The sequence below is a fragment of the Pholcus phalangioides genome, unplaced genomic scaffold (assembly GCF_987345545.1).
Source record: "Pholcus phalangioides strain wild (caught in Gottingen) unplaced genomic scaffold, Ppha-v1.0 ptg000015l_1, whole genome shotgun sequence".
Classification (NCBI taxonomy): Eukaryota; Metazoa; Arthropoda; class Arachnida; order Araneae; family Pholcidae; genus Pholcus; species Pholcus phalangioides.
Window position 1 is genome coordinate 115128876 of NW_028301608.1, and position 16680 is coordinate 115145555.

The following is a 16680-nucleotide window of genomic DNA, read 5'->3' on the forward strand; positions in this document are numbered from 1 at the left end:
TAAAAAAAATTCCTAGAAAAGACCCATGATAATAAAAGATATCATCACAACAAAAATGAAACCAAATCCATCAAGCAAACCTTATGGGAATTAATGGGAAAAAAAGCATGCAACAATTCATAACAATCTGCAAATATATATACCGCATGCTAATAATCAACTCACCAATAACTACAAAAATATTTTGAGCATAAAATTGAGACGTGACATAAAATTGCAACTGTCACGATAGGCACTACATCTCACATAAATACAATAAATTTATATATAACGAAAGGAACACAATACCCATCAAGGTCACTCATTCACTAATTCGCAGCATAACACACTTTGTCAAAAAAAGAAACAAATTGCCAAAAGGAGGGGGGAAATACAACACTTAATAGAAACGTTCCTTAAGGTTCATGAGCTCAGTTATATTACAAAAAAAGTAGGGGGAAATCTTCAGTAAGCAAAAAATAGTTTGCTACATTTCATGATCCATGGAAGCTGGTCATTGTTTTTCAGATGGTGCCTCTGTTGTCAAAGCTGTTGTCGATGTCTCTTCTTGTACCTCTTCTTGATTCGTCCATCTAGCAAATCCTGCATTCACTAGTTCTCGGTTGATGAAAACCGCCTATAATAAATAAATATTTTTTCTTCGAGATTGGTTTCCGAATTACAAGAAATGGGAACAAACAATACCAAAGTTTTATTGTGCATGCAAGTAAAATTCTATCATGCTGCTTTGATATAGAGTAGAACCAAAGTTCACTGATTTCTTGAAGCTTATAAAGTGCAGTGTATGTGCAGGTAAGACAGCAGTTCCAAAATGATTTTAGTCATGGACCCCCCCCCCCCCCCCCAAATACCTTGGTGGCTGCCACCGACCCTCTCCACTTATAGCATGAGAAGCTACAGCCATCTATCAGTGAGAATGTTCTCTAACATGGAGGACATTCTATACAGTACTGGTAAATATGTGATAGCAATGCCATCTATTTGACTGAAAAAAGAATCAAAAGAGCCAAAACAAAGTTTCATACTCCAAACGAGAGAAATCACCATGAGAGATTTTTGTCAAATCATAACAATATTACTACTGCAGTCTACCAATATTGTAGCTGTGTTTTTTGCACGTAAATTTAATTATGACATTGCTTCTTTTTCTCTTTGTGACTGGTTGGGCTTTGGGATGTGATGTGTCTTGTCTTCATTGTCCCCAACTCCTAATTTTAAGAATAGGCTACTCCCAAAAAAAAGGCAACCCCTAAAGGCTCAAATCTCTCTCCAGTGCTAATCATTACAGTTCAGTTGTGCTATTCTGTGAGAAATAAGCATAATTGTTTGCAATGAAGACAATGATATTATGCTTAAGCGAATGTGTGATCATGCGGCTTGAAAGCAGTACACACGATCTGCAGCAGCAACTCACTATATTTTTCCATCCAAGTACACCTCTATTAACATAACGTCTATATCTTATGTAAATATGATTCCTACTTCATTTGTTCAACATAAGGGTGCTTTTCTGTATATGTTTTATTTATTTTATTCTATTTATCACATTCTCCGGTTAACCTGGGTTTTCGATATATCCAGAATCACCTCTGGTCTCAATTGGTTCGACTTGACTAGGTTATACTGTAATCACCAGTAAATTTATTTACACCTGTCGGAACAACTGGACAGGGGTTATAGTTATATTAAGAGAGGTAGTATTATCATTAGTCCCTACAACATTTATACTATCATTGGCATTTCTACTGAATTGCTGTTATTAACCTCTTGAACTGCAATTTATTTGCAGGCAGCACTGTTCAGATATATAATTTCATGGCAAGCTGGACTCGTCATTTCAGTTCAAGGGATTAAAACCACCATAAAATGCATTTGGACATGCCAACTTTTAGACTCCAGAAATCTGGAAATTCTCCTGAGAGGAGGCAAACTAGTTTTTGAAACATTGCAAGTAAAAGAAAATTACAAATCAGTTTTTAGGCTGTTGCCAGATAGGCATAATTATCGCCATACACCAAAGTTGTTGGCAAGCACAAATTTTCAGACAAGGGGGAACTAGTTTTATAATAGGTAAAAACTACCTGTCCCTTCTAGTGCTGAACAATTTTTTAAAATCTATGTGCAGTTTATTCTTCATCCTCTAAAGCATACACAGAAATGTAAAAAACAACATATGTGCAGTTATTGCTATACATTTTTTGCTAAAATAGAGGAAAATCTAATTGTCTAAAATTGGGAGAAGTTCCCAATAATTCTGAAGAGAGACTGGGGGAGGGGGGGGGGGAATCTGGAGTCTCCCACCTAAATCTGGAGTTGGCAGGATAAGTAGAAATTGCTAGCAAAAAAATCTCAATTTATCAGTTGATTAACAAAATTCAATTAATAGTTTTATTCTGAAAATTGGTTTGCTGCAACAAACTTTGTATACTCTGTAGAAAGCAGCTTCAAGGCAACTTCATTGAGGGATATATATGATATTAAAGGATAATGTATTGAGAGAAGTTGAACACTATACAATCCAAGCACGATTTGAAAAAATATTGTTGTAGACTGATTTATCGTTACACCACGTAACATTGTAGCAAGGTTTCGCTCTACAACAACATAGTTTCTGCTAAACCAACAATGAAGGGCCCAGTTTCATACCAACCAGCAGAAAATGCACTGATCCATTATGTAACTTTTTTCAAAAATAAAAACTGTCCAAAATATTTTTTTTTTCACTTTTCTGGGATGACTCAGTGAAATCCCCTCTTCTATTCTGGTAAAGATACTGATATAAATTCAGAAAACCTTTATGTCCAGTCCTCAGACACCAATTCAACAATCACGCATAGAAAAATGCTATTACATATTTTTTTCATTGACATGATGACCTGGGAGAGAGAGAGAGATTTATCAGCCCTCTCCCTTACACAACTTTCAAGCTAAACCAGAAAAGATTTTATGCGTGTCTAGGAAAAAGGTTGATAAATAATCCAAGTACACAATGAAAAATTTATGACAATTTTGTTTCGTGGAACAATGGGGGGGGGGGAAGAGCAAAAAATAAATAATAATAAAATTAAAAATCGAAGTTAATCATCACTGCTTGCATTAAATTTGTAAGTAATACATAAAGCACAAAATATGAAACTTACAGTTGCACCCTGTGCTGTGTAGAGATGGACATAAGGAACTCCAGTCTGGTCATAACCAACTATATAACCTTGGATTATTTGCCCTTGTGCAAGTTCTTCAAACTTCACTCTTGCCTGTTCTGACCATGCAGTTTCACCTGAGAAAATAATTGGGAAAGAATTATACATGTGAAAGCAGAATATACTTTAAAATGTATGTTTGAAAAAAATTAGTCACGAGGGGGGGAAGGGGTCCATGATTGATCAAGGTTCCCAGGATGTTGTATACATGGATGCAAGTAATTTAATGATGTTAAATAGTTCTACAAACAATGAATCACAATTTATATACTGATTTTCAATACAATAAAAAGGAAAACCAAAGATGGAGACAACTGAAAAACAAGATCCTGACATCACTCTCACTGTGGGTGATGCAGTAGAGAAGGGAAAGACTTACCAAGTAACTTTCAAAAGTGTTTTTAAAACCTCTTAAATTAATTTTTTTCGAAAATGACTTTTTGACAGTTTGATTGAGATCAACAGCTCATCTATTACAGCTTTTGAAGAAAAACACCTAGCAACAATCTGCCCCATATAAAGGAAAAATGAACCACCTTTGTGTGTTATTCAATCGGGGTGTTCTATCCTTTTTTACTCTTCCTATTTTAAATTTATATACAATGTTTTCATTATAAGATGACGATATGCGAATGCTATGACCTTGTCTGCAGAGTAGCATTGACATTTTTTAGATTTTATCGATTACAAATGGCATCTTTGCATAGAAGTTTCACCGAATTTACTTGAAAACCATGTGGTAATGTCGCTCACACATGCCGAGAAATAAAGTCACAACCCAGAGCAAACAAGTAAATATAGGAGTGATGTACATATGTGCTTGCAGCATTATGCAGTTTGTTTTCTGTGGTGTCTTGTGTGGCACTGTTAATACAGTCTATCCAATTTAATGTTCAAATAATTTAGACCTTTCTTTCTCTTGGATCAAATTAACCCACTTCAATCTGTTTGCAAAAGCAGCATCCACAGTGTATTGCCCCGATTTTGTAGTTTTCTTTTTTATGACCATCATCAGGCACAAATGATTTCCATATATGGGAAGATTTTTTTATTCAAATATCACTCACAGTTTTACAATGAATGAATTTAGTGAAAACTCACCTTCTGGGTACGTGACACTACCCAAATAACATTCTGTCGCTTGAAAGGGAACCTGTGCAAACTCAAATCTTAAAGAGAGGGGAGAGAAGAAAAAACCTTCATTAATAATAAAAAACAAAAACCTTCAATAAACATTCACAAGTCCTACATACAATTACAGCCAAACTCTTCTCAAGGGGCCAGAGAAGCATCATTATAATGGATTTATCATTATAAATGGTATGCATTGACACCATGAAAAGTGCATTGGGACCAGAGATTAATGTCATCTGGCTCATGAGCTACTCACGGAGCCCAATTTATGAAGATGTGCACACTTTTTTCATTTTCTTGAAATATATTTTTGATTAGATTTTTTTATAAAAACATTAAAATTGATGTTCTTTGCTGAATATTTAAAATAAAAGTTGATCAGTAAAACTAATTAGTTTTATAAATATAAATGTTAAATTCTTAATTAAATGCAATGACAGCATGGGTTGTTAAAGTTCAAAATGAAAGCAGGAAAATATTTCTCACCAATTCCAGCTGAAAATGACATATTGAAATTTATAAAATGACAAGTAAATTTTATGTTTCTCCTTGTATGTTACTAATTATAAGATAGAATATATATTTAAAAAAAACGCTTGAGGATGCAGCCTTGCACAGCATGGTGCAGATCTTGAAATATAATTGTATTATTCAACTCCATCTAATGACCTAGCAAAATAAAGTAGGAGGATGCCTGTGTAGGTAGCAGCAACTGTATGACAAATTATTGTATCATATCCATATGAAAAAGAAAATGAAAAATCCAAATGATGTTTTATGCCATCGTAGGCACCAGTTACATGTGGCAATGATGTAATGCCATCGTAGACAGATGACTGATTTATATAATTATACAGGCAATTGCTATAAAGCAGTGGTTCTCAAAGTTTTGTCACTTGCAGCTCCCTTTGCCTATTTATTCATGGCTCATATGACACTTCCCAAACTAGTTGATACTGTACATACATAAAAGAACAAACTTCAAATCATAGATAGGCATACACACCAGTATTTCCAGCTTGTCATGGCACAAACTTTGAGAAACATTGTTATAGAGGGCTACTTCACTGTATTAATCAAAACAAGTAATTATAATCAAAAAGTAGAAAGAAATGAATATACCTTATTTGTCGAAGTTCTGAGAGGTCATACATCTCATATCCTCCATAGTCTAAAAATTGGACAGTACACTGCTGTGTATCTGGATGTACTGTAGACACTTGAGCTCTGTACCATAACCCAGCATATGGAACAGCAACAATGGCATCTGAAAAGTATGTTGATCAAAATTAACATATTTTTAAATTTGAATATTAAAAAAATTAATATGGACATGTTTTATTAGGAAAAAAATTATAAGCAATCAATAAGCATACCACATGCTACTCTGACAAGCTTGGGAGCTTCAAACTCTGTGTACCATGCAGACATCCCACTCGTTAATAATGGCAAAGTGTGATAAGTTGGGTGAGTTGGCTGTTGCAAGAAGAAATGACCAGGTGTCACAGTGGCAGATAAGACTGCGTCGAACGTTACGCCCTCGGGTAATGCTAACTGCAAGAGAGGAATAACGTTACACATCCCATAAAACTTCATTTGTATATTTTGATGGATATGAAAGAAATGAGGACACAACACCACTTTTTTCAGGCATTACAATATTGACACAATCCACGGCAATGTTGAACTGTAACAAATTGATATTTCTGACATTGTTTACTAGCGGCATGTTTGAAGCACACTTGGATGGTGTCGCATGCCAGAACAGCTTTGACCGTATGAAATGTAAAACTGCTGCCATTAGATATGTCTGTCATTCTGAGCATTGGAAAATGAGATGGGTGGCGCTGCGAATTTCCCTCTTTTCCAAATAGAACCCATAACCAGTGAGGACCGTTGGTTCCCATATAATTTTTATGTTTGAATTAACTTGTGCTCGTTTGAGATATATCTGCCATGATGTAGGTTGGAAAGTCGGTCAACTAAGTCGTTGTCTCGTCAAAGGAACCATTTGAAAAATAATGCTGTGAAGGTCAGCGTATGATGGTTTTTGCCTTTTGGACTGAGCTTTAATCTATTATAATTTCTTAGTCTAAAATTTGTTAATTCTTACCCTAGAACATAGTTTCCCAACCTTTGTGTCCCATCGCCCCTTCTTCAGAAATTTTTTCCCCATTGCCCTAACGCAATCTAACCCATAGGATCCTACGTTAGATCCGTAGCTTCTACCACCCCCCTGGAACATTCCATCGCCCCCAAGGGGCATTAACACCCACATTGGGAATCACTGCCCCAGGACGATCAAAAAATACAGCGTAAAATGTGTTTATTTGAAAAATATTACAGAACACTTTCTCCCCCAACTTATATATTTCATGGTTCGAAAGTCGTAATTTAAAACTCAATCCTCTATAACTCAGTGTACTGTACTGGACATGTTCATCATGTTAAAAAAATTATTTTCATGAAATCATTCTAATTAACCAAGATTTATAGAAGCCCTTAATTTCTCTCTCATTAGCAATTCTTAGCTATAAATTTAGGAATTCTGCCAGATCTAGCATTGTCCTGTATTTTCCGGTATACAGATCCCGATTTCCCATAATTCTTGCCATGAAATATGGCCAGCATAGTAAATACCTATTGAATTATCCACCAGCAGTCGTGTGGTTAAACTTATTTAAAAATTTGAAAGGGACACTTTCTAAAGAAAAGAAACAGTGGTAGCAGGGAAAAACTGCAAATTTTCTCAATGTTTCTTTTGTTTATTTTTTTTCAAACTTTTTATTTTTCTCGTTATTAAAGTAGCAATAACTGAAATACAGCAATTTGAGTTAAAATTCCGGATACTCTGTAAACGTAGCAAAAATCTGGCAGTCTTGCTAAATCCAGAAAGTTGGCAAATCTGCATGTGCAAGGGTATAAAAAAAATCTGTTTTAAATTTAAAAATCATATAATTAATTAAATAACTGCTTATCAATTAAAATAAATCTTGTTAATCATTAAGAGAATGCATATTTTCATATATCCCTTACCTGTTTTTTCCCCCTTATCTCTGAAATTTAATTCAGTATTAATGAATAAACTACAAGCACAAAATATGAACACCAAAAATCTGTGTTCATGCAACATGAGTCCGTTGAGCCCAAATGAACATCTTTCATATAGAGAAATGTGCTTTTATTCATCAGCCCCCCCCCCCCACACCCGTTGAAGTAAATGCCTGATGGCGACTCAGTACACATGATGCAGGTTTCTCAATTCACCCAATGCACAACCAAAGGGCATCAAGTAAATGAAAAACATTCGACTTTCAATAACATGAAAAACAATTCAAGATTGTTTTTTGCATAATTGATGGATGCATTTATTGTGTGTTTCTGACTAGCATGTTGCTGCTTATTAATTTAAACATTTTTATTTTCACAGATTAAATGAGTTTTGATAAAAAACCAAGCGAACTCAAAATTTTGACACGAAAAGTGAAAAAGTGTTCAGTCCAACGATATTTATGTTGGTACAGCAATTAGGACAAAGAATTTAAGGCTATAAAAACTAATTTCTCTGTTGTTTTTTCCTTTACCAAGGGAGCCGTAGTGCCGCATTTTAATGCAATGCAAATACTTAGTACAATTATATCTAAGTTTAACTCCCTGCAATTTTTTCCATGCACATCTTAAACTAGAATAGCTTTCTTTCTGCACTGCATCCACGGATTAAGTTCAAATCACGTTATTTACCAAAGATCTTTACTTCTTTTACCACATATCAATAACATGCATACTATATTAGGCTACTTTTACTTCAATATCACTGAAGTTATGTAAAGGTAAAACAAAATTCAAATTTCGTTTGATATAAAAAAAAAAAAACAAAAAAAAAAAACACAACCATGATTTGAATCAGGCTGATTTAAATTGGTGTACCCTGTGCTCATGTAAGTTTTCATCGGCAGTTAAGAGGTTAATTATTGTATATCTGTGTGGGGTAAACCTAAATAAAGTTAATCCTAAGACAGAATCCTGTGACAATTTTAGAAACCCTTTTAAAAGCTGGGATCATGCTGTTTTAGACAAACTAATCACCCTAACACAAATGAAACTCATCTTCTGGTCATAGATTGCCTTTAAGCTTTCAAGATCTGTGTAATCAAGTTTTAATGAATCAAAATGAACAGATATGATATCATTGTATGCAATAACTCTGAATATAATTATGACACAAGAAATCACAATAAACTTATCCCATTTAAAATTAAAACCAAATACATAAGATGTAGGCTAAATTTCATAAGTTCAGAGATGTTAAACCAACTCCCTAAATCTCACAAATCTCAATAGTTCATCGATTTTCAAGAAACATTCAAAAATCTGATAACTTCAATGAAATACACTTACAAATTAATGTAAATATAGTGAAAATGATTGCTATTTATTTTGAATTTAATATTTTTTTGTTTTCAATGAAGAAATAAACAGGTTAAAGTAAAGATAAAATCTTGTCTTTCTTTATTGACAAAATTAAATGCAACATTTTCTCAATCCAGAGCAGATTTTTTCCAAAACATGACAGTGGGAATTCCCATTATGATAGGGAATAAAGGAATAAAACCGCTTTTTTTTTCCCACTGCCAGTGCAACGCTTACATAATCACAATTCTAAATAAGTTCCTTAATAAAAAATCCCTATTACCATGTGAATTACCTGTTTGTCTCCAAAAAAAATTTTTGTCTTTGATATTCCTTTTTAAATGCATTTTGTCAGTATTGTAAAGTATGATAATATGTGAATGTAAGGTATTTGCCTCATATTCTGTATTCACATGTTGTTGTGAAAATAAAACTATCTTCTGGACCAAATATAACTTAATAAACATAATTATGAAAACTGCAAAAAAAGTTCTATAAGAAAGAGGATTAAGTACCTTCAACGTAACAGGTAAAGTATACTCAGGCTGTAAGATGTTGATTGGTTCTAATGTCAATTCTGGAAATTTTTCAGGTGGAAATCTCTCTCTTATGATATTCAAGGCAACATCTATCTCATCTTGCATACCTATATAATTAATAGAATAATCAGATCAAACTATAAAATCAAAATCCTGCAAAACAAATAACAAAAATATTTAATTTTTAGCTTTGAGAGAGCAGGCTACTTGATATATCTTAATATAAAATATGCCACTAATGAGAGTTACAGCCCAAGACTTTTTTATAGGAATTATGAATTAAGATTTATTAGTTTCTTATTGCACATACAATCGATTGCTTGCCTTGCATACAGCTGCAGCTAGGGAAAACCTTTGATCAATAAAATTAGGGGGGGGGGATATGCATGAATTTGTTTTTGGGTTTCATAACATCTGTACCATTACTTCCATCTAAAGAAATTTTTAACCATCTCAAGAAAGGGGTTGTTAGACATTTTCTTCTTCAAATTGATCTTCCGCTTCTGTAGATATGTTACCTATTGAAAAAAAAATATTTAACCAACCATAAGGTGCATGGTCTTTTTTCCCTTCTATGTTAACCCTAGATAACTAAACTTAAATTAGACGAATTTATAGTTATCTATAGGGTTAAAAAGGTATCTCCTTGTACAAAAATGACCCAATTCGTGCATCGGAGGGTTAAAAAAAATAGGCCTAATTATTTCAATTTGTACCTCTTACAAATGAAAAAAAAAAAGTTCTAGCTAATTGGCAGTGATCCATAATATGCATTAAAAAATGTGGATAAATTTTTTCAATATAATTCGCGAATTGATAAGCAAATAAAAAAAAATTACAGTACAAAACAATTGAGTTACAATTACAAAACAAATTGAATACAATACACATCAAATACAAAGGTTTTATCTTCCTTCTCCAAGAACCCAAAAGCGAAAAAAATTTGATATATTGAGACTGATAAACTATTGATATTTTTCATCTCATTGCATAGAATAGAAGATTCTTGCCTGCATCTGGATATAAAAATGATCGTTATAAATTTATAAGATATATTGGAAAAATAATAAAGCTGGACAAATTGCAAAAAAATAAATAAAATACCAAGTGCCAGCCCAACTTTTTAGGAGTCGACAATTTAAAAAAAAAAAAAAGTCTAACACTTTAAATTTTCTGGGACTTGGTGACCCCCTTCCCTCTAAGTTGAGAGGCATGCTGATATATATATGAATTCTGAAAATCATGTGTTGCTCTCAGACTTCTATTCAATAACCACACATAGAAAATTTAGGTGTAAATTCCAACTTTTTTAGTTGCCATGGGTGACCTGGCACCCAAGATTTATTCAGCCCTGTAATATAATACCATAATGCATAAATTAATTACCTGTAACAGCACATGTTTTCATATGAGGCATGAGTGGGTGACGCTTGATGTATATTTCAGCATTTGACTCCGCTTTGATAAATTTGACATGTCTTCCATTTTTTCCTATTAGGTAACCACAAAGCTCTTGTGGTATCTCAAACTCGAAAACTTGCAACTGAGGTTCATCAGGTGCAGTACCAGGAACTATTTGGTCGATCTCATCAGGGTTCTCACTGCAGTCTTTTCCACTATCTGAACTCTGTTCCAAAAAAGACAAAAAAAAAACCCACAAAATGTAAAAAAAACCCCACAGAATGTAAGTAAATATAAACTCAAAGGCAAAACAAAAAATATTGAGGGGGAGGGCCTGGAACGAAACATTTCTATAAGCATTATGGAAATAACAAATATTGGAAGTGTGGTGGTGGACCTCAGTCTCATGGACCCATCACAAGAAATTACTGTGTAGTAATAAATGGCTTTTACGATTGATTCCCCCCCCACAATGAATGCTTCCATACACAGCAGGGCATTTACAACTTTCCTTATTACCGACTGAAGAAGACTAATTTGAATGAAACAGATAGATAACCATTAACTTGCTGCAAAAGACATAACCATGGGCAAGAGGTGCCAGGAGAAAAATTGGCATGACAAAGATAATTAATAGAGCCTGGAAGTTTAGGCACTAAAAATGGTTGAAGTAGGGAGGCAATAAGGCACTAAAAAAAAAATTCATTTATAATTTTTGAAAGGAAGAAAAAATAACTCAAAACCAAGGTATTAAAGGACCAAAAACTTGCTGAAAAAGTGTGTGTGTGTGTGGGGGGGGAGGGAGTTGCACTTAATCCTTCTATTGTTTTTGTTTTTATTGTAGTTTATAATAACTGCATTATTATCCAAGTTATATTGATTTCAAGCCCAAAATAAAATGTTAGACCCTAAAAATTAGATCAGTTCCAGGGCCACCATTACCGGAAGTGGAGCCCGTAGAGAAAATGATCAGTGGAGCTCCCTTGAGTTGTGAATAATTCTCGTTTATTTGTTGCATTATTTAGAATAATTATTTCTATAGTTTAAGCATGGCCATCTTGTTCCATTTTTGTGAAATATTACCACGTATGCAGGACTCCTTCAAGCGCGCCCGTAACTATCTAACACCCCTGGGGAAGATTGGTCAATTTAATCGAATACCAAATATGCATGTTTAATAAATAGCCATGGTTGTTTGCAGTGCATTTATGGTTCAAAAAATAAAATCAGAACAACATGGGTCTCAAAGCCGTCTCTTACTATCTTGCCTTGTGTAAGCCATGACGTCAATTCATGACCTCTTGGGACAATCATCAGTCCGCTATACACATACAATGCAGTCTAATGCCTGAGCAAGACTTATTATGTGAAGGCTGTGGAGAAACCAAAAAATTTCTTATTTCTATAAAACAAAATCATTCACGTCTAACACCACCCGGTTAAAGCAAAGTTAATGCAGGGCAACACTAATTTCTCAGATCACTCATTCGAGATCAAATGGGGGCTTTCTGATGATAATCAATATTGAGAGTTGGAAAATTTTAAAAAGAGCACTTCTTTTGAAGTTCTGAATGCTCAAAATATCCAAGTTTTATAGATCATTTCCTCTGAAATTCACTAATAAACTTAAGACTATGTTAAAATAGACATTTATGGCACGAAAATTTCAAAAAAAGCATTTTTACCAAGAAAAGTTTGGAAAATAGGCAAAAAAAGGCATTTATGGCATTTTGCCTGAACTTCCGGACTATAATTAATAGAATGGTCAAAATTTTATTGAGATAACTTTTATTAATAATTTGTTCTGTGAAAAATTCTCCTTTATTAACGATATATATCTTGACCCTTTAAGAGGCACAGCAGAAATCACCAAATCCCCTTCAAAATGCCATACATTTTTAATGAAATAAGATTTCAGATTTTCAGAGGTGGTGCAAAGTAAAGGCGCGTATACACTAGCGCGCCGATCTTGCAACGCACAACCCCCTGCAGCGGTTCTAATCTGCTCTTGGGTACACAAACTTCACTTGTGTTCATTGAAAAAAACCGATTCCAGGTGGGTCCAGTGAAAACAGCTCAATAATCGTTTGCAACACCGTACAAATTACTGAACAACCAATTACGAATGCTTTCATTGCATGATCCGCGCGCTAGTGTATACGCGCCTTAAGAGGTAAAGGGAAAAGTGTTACATGGATAAATCAACTTCACAAAGTATGTGGGCTTGTCAATGTAAAATAAGGCTTTCAAGGAGGCGAGATGTCCACAAAACAGGCGTGGATCCAGGGCGATGTTAGAAGTAGGGCCGTACAAGAAAAGGGTATAAAAGGTTCGTCTCCTCGCGAAGTCAACCAAAAATTTTAATTAAAACATCAAAAGAAAAAAAGAGCAAAATAAAATACCTTTTATGCGATATTTCAAATCAATTTATTAATTTGAAATTTTTTTTAAAGGTCGATAACTCAAAATATCTGACCCCTCCCCCCCAAAAGATCGATACCGCGTACGTCCATGGTATCGAGTGTCCAGAGCCATAACTCCATAAACAGGTACGGATCCAGGAGAGGTTGTGTCGTGAAAGTGACTTATTGTGAAAAGTATATCCTCCGGTATTTTACGGAACACCAATTTCTCCCCATTATCCAAGAGCCAAAAACTACGGCTCTGTCCCGGAAATACGAAACGTATGCCCCCCAATGACACATCGTCCTGTATTCACGCCTAACGCGAGATCAGCAGTTCCGCGAAATTTGAGATTAAGCACTTTCAGGTGCCGCTAAAGCGCATTAGAGATGGCTTAAACGTTAAAACTTCGTAAAATCACCCATACTAAGCGAAAAAAAAAAAGCAGGCAACCGAAAGTACTTTTTGGAATATTAAATTCATTGGTTAAAAACTGGTTAAAAAAGTATTGAAAAAAGGGTGAACTTGATCAACACCCCCCTAAAGAAGAGAGGGGGGGGGGTTGGCTCGATCCCTGTCTTAAACCCTAACAATCTTCCGTGTGTGGGGTGACATGAAGGTATTACGAATGTTTCACGAATTGATAAAGAATCAATAGCATGAATTTCGTATTTTTATTTTCGGAAAAACAAATCTACAAAACAAAGCTTAAGCAAGCATAACGTCGAAAATAATAGTTGCGTGCCGTTTCTCAATGCGGATGAATGAAAATATAAAAACGCCGCACAACGCTCAAGCGTAAAATGATTTAGAAATACCCAAGTTCTGCACAGAAAAAAAACCACAAACCAATATAGTATTCCGGAAGAAAAGATTGACAGCATACGCAGTCTTCCCACCGCACAATGGGCAAAAAAATAATGGCTACGCGTAAGAGTTTCAAAACAGAAATGGCCACGCAACGTTACACGTGGTATCCGTTCGAGCCGGACACAATGCTATTTCGCTCACAGGTTCCAGTTCTAATTTTATTTAGCAAAAGGAAAACTGGAAGTTCATTTGGAGTATGTGCAACCCCAACGTTGAGTCCAGGCCCGTCTGTTCAAACATTCCATGTCACCCATGTCCAGCACATTTATTTTGACCACAACACGTGCATTCAAACATCAGCGACGTGACGAAAAACACGCATGTCTGTGCGCGATAACGTCCAAGTACCGAGAAAATAGCTCCGCGCGTATTCTCAACTTCATCATTATCTTATCGAGAGGCGCAACAACAGCTACAAAATAATACCCTTCGGTATACGGGAAGCAAGCAAGTGTAGAGTGAAGATACTGTGTGTGTGTATCGCCTCCTTTCTTTCTTCGAAGAGACACCTCATATCTATCTTTTGCCCATCATCACAATGAGCCCTGCCCACTCTTCATACTAAAAACAATGCTCCAGCTCTCTTGGACAAAAAAAAAAAAATGTCATCCTGATAACAATTTCCAGAAGGAAACATTGTGCAACTCCCTCTATATCTCCTCCTACTACAACTGTATTATGAACATGAATGTAACAAACGGTATAGAAACCAGACGCGGGGCGAGTGTGGAAAATAATAGCGTGAGCAGAGGCGTCTCAAGAATTTTGGGGTCCCTTAGCCCCGATTTTACACCGTCGTTTCCCCTTATAACGCTTTTCGGGGGGGGGGGGGCATAAAAAAAAAGTAGCCGGGGAAAACGCTTTAAACAAGTCTATGAGAATTAGAATTGGGATCACGAAACTAAGTTGTGATAAGTGGGAAAACGTTCTAAGTGGGAACGTTATATGCGGGATCGACTGTATAGTCCTTGGGAGAGGGGGAATCGGCAACCCGAAAATTCATAAAATATCAGGGGTCTGTCCAGCCGAAATTTGGGTCCGTTTTTCGGACCCTTCCCAAAATTCCGAATCTAAAAAAAAGACCATTTACAAAATAAAAACTAAAGAAACCATTAATTTCAAATATAATTTCTTTCCTACAAAATTAACTGAATTATTTCCACTTCCCACAAAATTATGAATTGTTTTCACAAAAATAAAGAATATTTTCACAAAAACGGGACCACACTATTATGAAAAATATCATATCCCTCCTGATTATAAAATACTCAGGAATGCTGAAAAATATCCATACAAAAAATATATACAATCAAGTGTAAATCTGACAAAAAATAAAAAAATTCGGAAGTAAAAAAATTTTAAATTGATAAAATAAACTGCCTGAGAGTGAGCTAATAAAAATCCAGAATAGGTGAATCAAAAATAATTGACATAATTGCAGCACCTTCACATAATTGATATACCTCCGAAAGGAGGAAATATCTACCAAAGCTCCATCCAGTACCCAATTTGTTATTATTTTAATTGATAAAAAAGGCAACCGATTTGTTACTGACATAATACTGTTTTATAGCTAGTTACATAACCGGTAGAATATGATGCATATGTGCATTTGGTGCCTGGCGAAAAAACCCGTGAAAATGCGTATTTTTCATCATTTATTGCCAGGAGACAGATTTTGCTGCTATTCCATGCATGTTTTGACGAAAAGGTTGAGTAAATTTCATAAGAGCTGCGAAAAAAAATTGGTGGAGGTATGGGGGGGGGGGGAACATGATTGCGATATGTAGAAGGGCTTCGACTTTTAGTACAAAAGAGCGACGACTTAAGAAAGGCCGCCGCCCCCTTCCTCGGATTTGGCTCTGATCCTAACCTTTTCTTTTTACGAAACAAACCTCGATCTTGACGGGGGAAAATTCCATTTTTAGAATCGGAATAACATGGAATTAAAAAAATATATAAAAAAAATGCAGCTTCAAAGTAATTGCTGCTTCCGTAACTAAGCCGTCTGGCGTCCCGAGAAAGCGGTTTCCGTGAGATTTTGTACAACTGCATCTGAAGCGTATCGAAGAAAATGCGAAATGGTATTAACCCGACATTCTCATCACCACCATCGCCAATTTAGAAATTACACGGTGTTGTTGTTCAGAGCAGCCAAAAAAAAAAATATATCGCTATCTATGACCGAATCTTATTCGGATGAAAGAATGCCCACTCATCGCCACCAGTTGGAAGTGTTGCTTGCGTTTCCCATTTATCTTTGGGGATACAATGAAGCATCTGAAGGGCTACCTCCATTCCATATACAGCCAATTTTTACTGCTCCCGAATTTTTTTTCTTATATTATGTATTATTCCTTTCAAGTGATTCCAAAACACAAAAGGAAACTACACTGAAAACAGAGCAATAATAAGGGAGTGAATAAAAAATTAACAATCCACACTCTAAACCATAGTTTCCCAACCTATTTTGTCCCATCGCCCCCTTCTTCAGAAATTTTTTTTTCTCCCATCGCCTCCAACGCATGCTAACCTATAGGATCCTATGTTATACCAGTAGCTTCTACCGCCCCCCTGGAACTTTCCATCGCTCCCAAGGGGGCGTTAGTTGCCCACGTTGGGAATCACTGCTCTAAACCATAAAATTCCTCAAATTCAACCTTAGTTTCGCAGGTAATCGGTCTATTCGGAAATTATTATTTTGTGGTCTAAAGTACAGATCA

General features: G+C 35.2%; 1 protein-coding gene across 2 annotated transcripts in view; it reads right to left on the bottom strand.

The window, feature by feature from the left end:
• Positions 1-350: 350 nt before the first annotated feature.
• LOC149077652 (uncharacterized) overlaps positions 351-16680 on the bottom strand; it is a 37769-nt gene continuing 21439 nt past the window's right edge. For both annotated transcript variants that reach the window (XM_089245213.1, XM_089245214.1), the window contains exons 3-9: positions 10670-10910; positions 9260-9390; positions 5711-5888; positions 5457-5601; positions 4302-4369; positions 3141-3277; positions 351-616 (exon numbers count right to left, since the gene is read on the bottom strand). In XM_089245213.1, coding sequence (XP_089101339.1) covers positions 494-616; positions 3141-3277; positions 4302-4369; positions 5457-5601; positions 5711-5888; positions 9260-9390; positions 10670-10910 — 1023 coding nt within the window. In that variant the 3' untranslated portion in view covers positions 351-493. The remainder of the gene's footprint in view (positions 617-3140; positions 3278-4301; positions 4370-5456; positions 5602-5710; positions 5889-9259; positions 9391-10669; positions 10911-16680) is intronic.